General features: G+C 33.0%; 1 protein-coding gene across 1 annotated transcript in view; it reads right to left on the reverse strand.

Annotated features, from left to right (window-relative positions):
• The window catches only part of LOC107665533 (CCR4-NOT transcription complex subunit 6-like), a 10321-nt gene extending 9012 nt beyond the window's left edge, over positions 1 to 1309 (reverse strand). Inside the window, exons 1-2 of the mRNA XM_016456448.1 lie at positions 1131 to 1309; positions 944 to 1048 (exon numbers count right to left, since the gene is read on the reverse strand). Of these exons, the coding sequence (XP_016311934.1) occupies positions 944 to 1025 (82 nt within the window). The 5' untranslated portion in view covers positions 1026 to 1048; positions 1131 to 1309. The remainder of the gene's footprint in view (positions 1 to 943; positions 1049 to 1130) is intronic.
• Positions 1310 to 2156: the final 847 nt, after the last annotated feature.

The following is a 2156-nucleotide window of genomic DNA, read 5'->3' on the forward strand; positions in this document are numbered from 1 at the left end:
TCGCGGCGGGAGGGGGAGGGGGGTTGCGATTAACCGCCAAACCGCGGTGATTTGTTGCGTCTTCACCGCGGTAAGAAAAATCCCATACCGTCACAGCCCTAATATACACAGTGCCTTGTATATACATTATACATACAGTATATACATACTGTATGGAAACTTTTTTCTCTTATTTCTTTCTTTTAATTGGCTAAGAAATCAGATACACTGTTGGACTATGATTTGTTAATGTACTACAAACACTTTTTTTTTTTTTATCACATAAGGCAGGATAGTTTCTGTAGCCTACTGTAATAAATGTTATGTCAATTAGCACTGAATTGTTCATATATTTATTTATTACCTGGAGATGATTTTAAAAAGCACAAATAAACCATATATTGTCACAATCGTGTGTTTAATGTCTTCACGTTTCCAAAGGTTTCTGCCTTTTATTCAGATTATACAGTGATAGCTGGACGCTTTTGTCCATATTAGGGATTTCCTGGTACGTTGTAAGTTATTACTTCTATATGAGTCCGTCTTGCACTTTCTGCGTGAGAGCGCACTCTGGCTTCGAGTATGAATGAAACACACACTGAATGAGAGTATTGAGCGCTCCGTGATGTTCATCTCACCTCATTCTGGGTACTAATAAAACATTAGGTCATGCACAGACTATCTTGTCTCTTTGAATTTAAATCTATATTCTTTCACACCGGCCCTTTAAAACCTCTATAACACACTTGCCCGAAAAAAAAGTGTCAAATGACACAGTCCTTGGGAAATTTCACATGAAATCACCAAAAAAAATCTTCGTCAACATACTGTGAATACTTGATAGATCGCGCAGCACTAACAGTGAATATTATTAACCTTGGACAACAGTCCATAACACTATTGCAAAAAACATTTAAAAAATTATAGACATATCCTAAACAGTTAATTAGCCTGTGACACCTACTGCGCTTGATAGCACCAGCAAGATTGTCCAAAAGGTAGTTCAGCAGTCGCCGGGTACCATCTGGCTCCTGGTAGAGAGTCATAATTTCTTGAGTGAGTGGATTGCCTGCAGAGAGACACACAAACAATCAGTAGGAAACATTCCCTACACAGTGAGAATGTCAATCACCAGAACAATGACCACTCACCTTTCAACCCCAGTGTTTGTAACTGAAACAGTTTCCCCAATTCGAACGGCAGAACCCGCAACTGGTTGTTATTTAAAAGTAGTTCCCTGTGGAAACCATGAAACAAAAGTAAAAACTAACAATATACCAGCGGTGTGCTTGATGCTAAACTTAAAAAATAAATAAATAAATAAAACTTTTCAGTAAAATCTTGACCAATGTATTATCACAATTTTCATGTCATTTGTGATGACTGAATAAGGACTTTTTTAAAATCATTGTTAACATTTACAATAATGTTCACATTTGTCAACATTACTGAATTAGCTAACATGAACTAATAAACAACTATTTTTTACAGCACTTGTTAATCTTTGCTAATGTTACTTATGGCAAATATAATTATTTATATGTTATATTTTACATTCAGCAACACTTTTGATTTAAAAAATGTATTACAAATTGTTTAAATTAACTAAAATTAACAAATGCTGTAAAAGTATTGTTCATATTAACTAATGTAGTTCAAATAAAACCAAAATATATTTTAAAAAGCATTTTAAAAGTGTACCAATGTGCTGTACAGTTTCAAAAATAGAATAAAAATAGAATACAGTCAGATACAATAATAAAAAGGAAAAAATGTCAGAAAAGGAGATTGAAAAAAATATCACAAATTAGGGCTGGACGATATGGCCAAAATTGATATCACGATATATTTCTTAATTTCGGTCGATACAATATAATTCCGATATCGATATGAACACTATTTATCTGAAATATAAATCTTTTGTAACATTATAAATGCCTTTATCATCACTTTAATAATATCGCGATACATATTGATATTGAATTACTGTCCAGCCCTATCACAAATACATCTGCTCAAACCTAATGGTCATTAATAACAGTGCAGGCCTCACTAATGTAAACAAATGAAACTTTATTTTAAAGTGTTAACAAATCTTTTTATAAAGATTGCACTCACATAGAGCAATTTCTAGGTGATAATTGTTATTAAAACAGTTTTTTAAGAACTGAAACTTA

Source organism: Sinocyclocheilus anshuiensis, unplaced genomic scaffold, assembly GCF_001515605.1.
Source record: "Sinocyclocheilus anshuiensis isolate Anshui unplaced genomic scaffold, SAMN03320099.WGS_v1.1 scaffold607, whole genome shotgun sequence".
Classification (NCBI taxonomy): Eukaryota; Metazoa; Chordata; class Actinopteri; order Cypriniformes; family Cyprinidae; genus Sinocyclocheilus; species Sinocyclocheilus anshuiensis.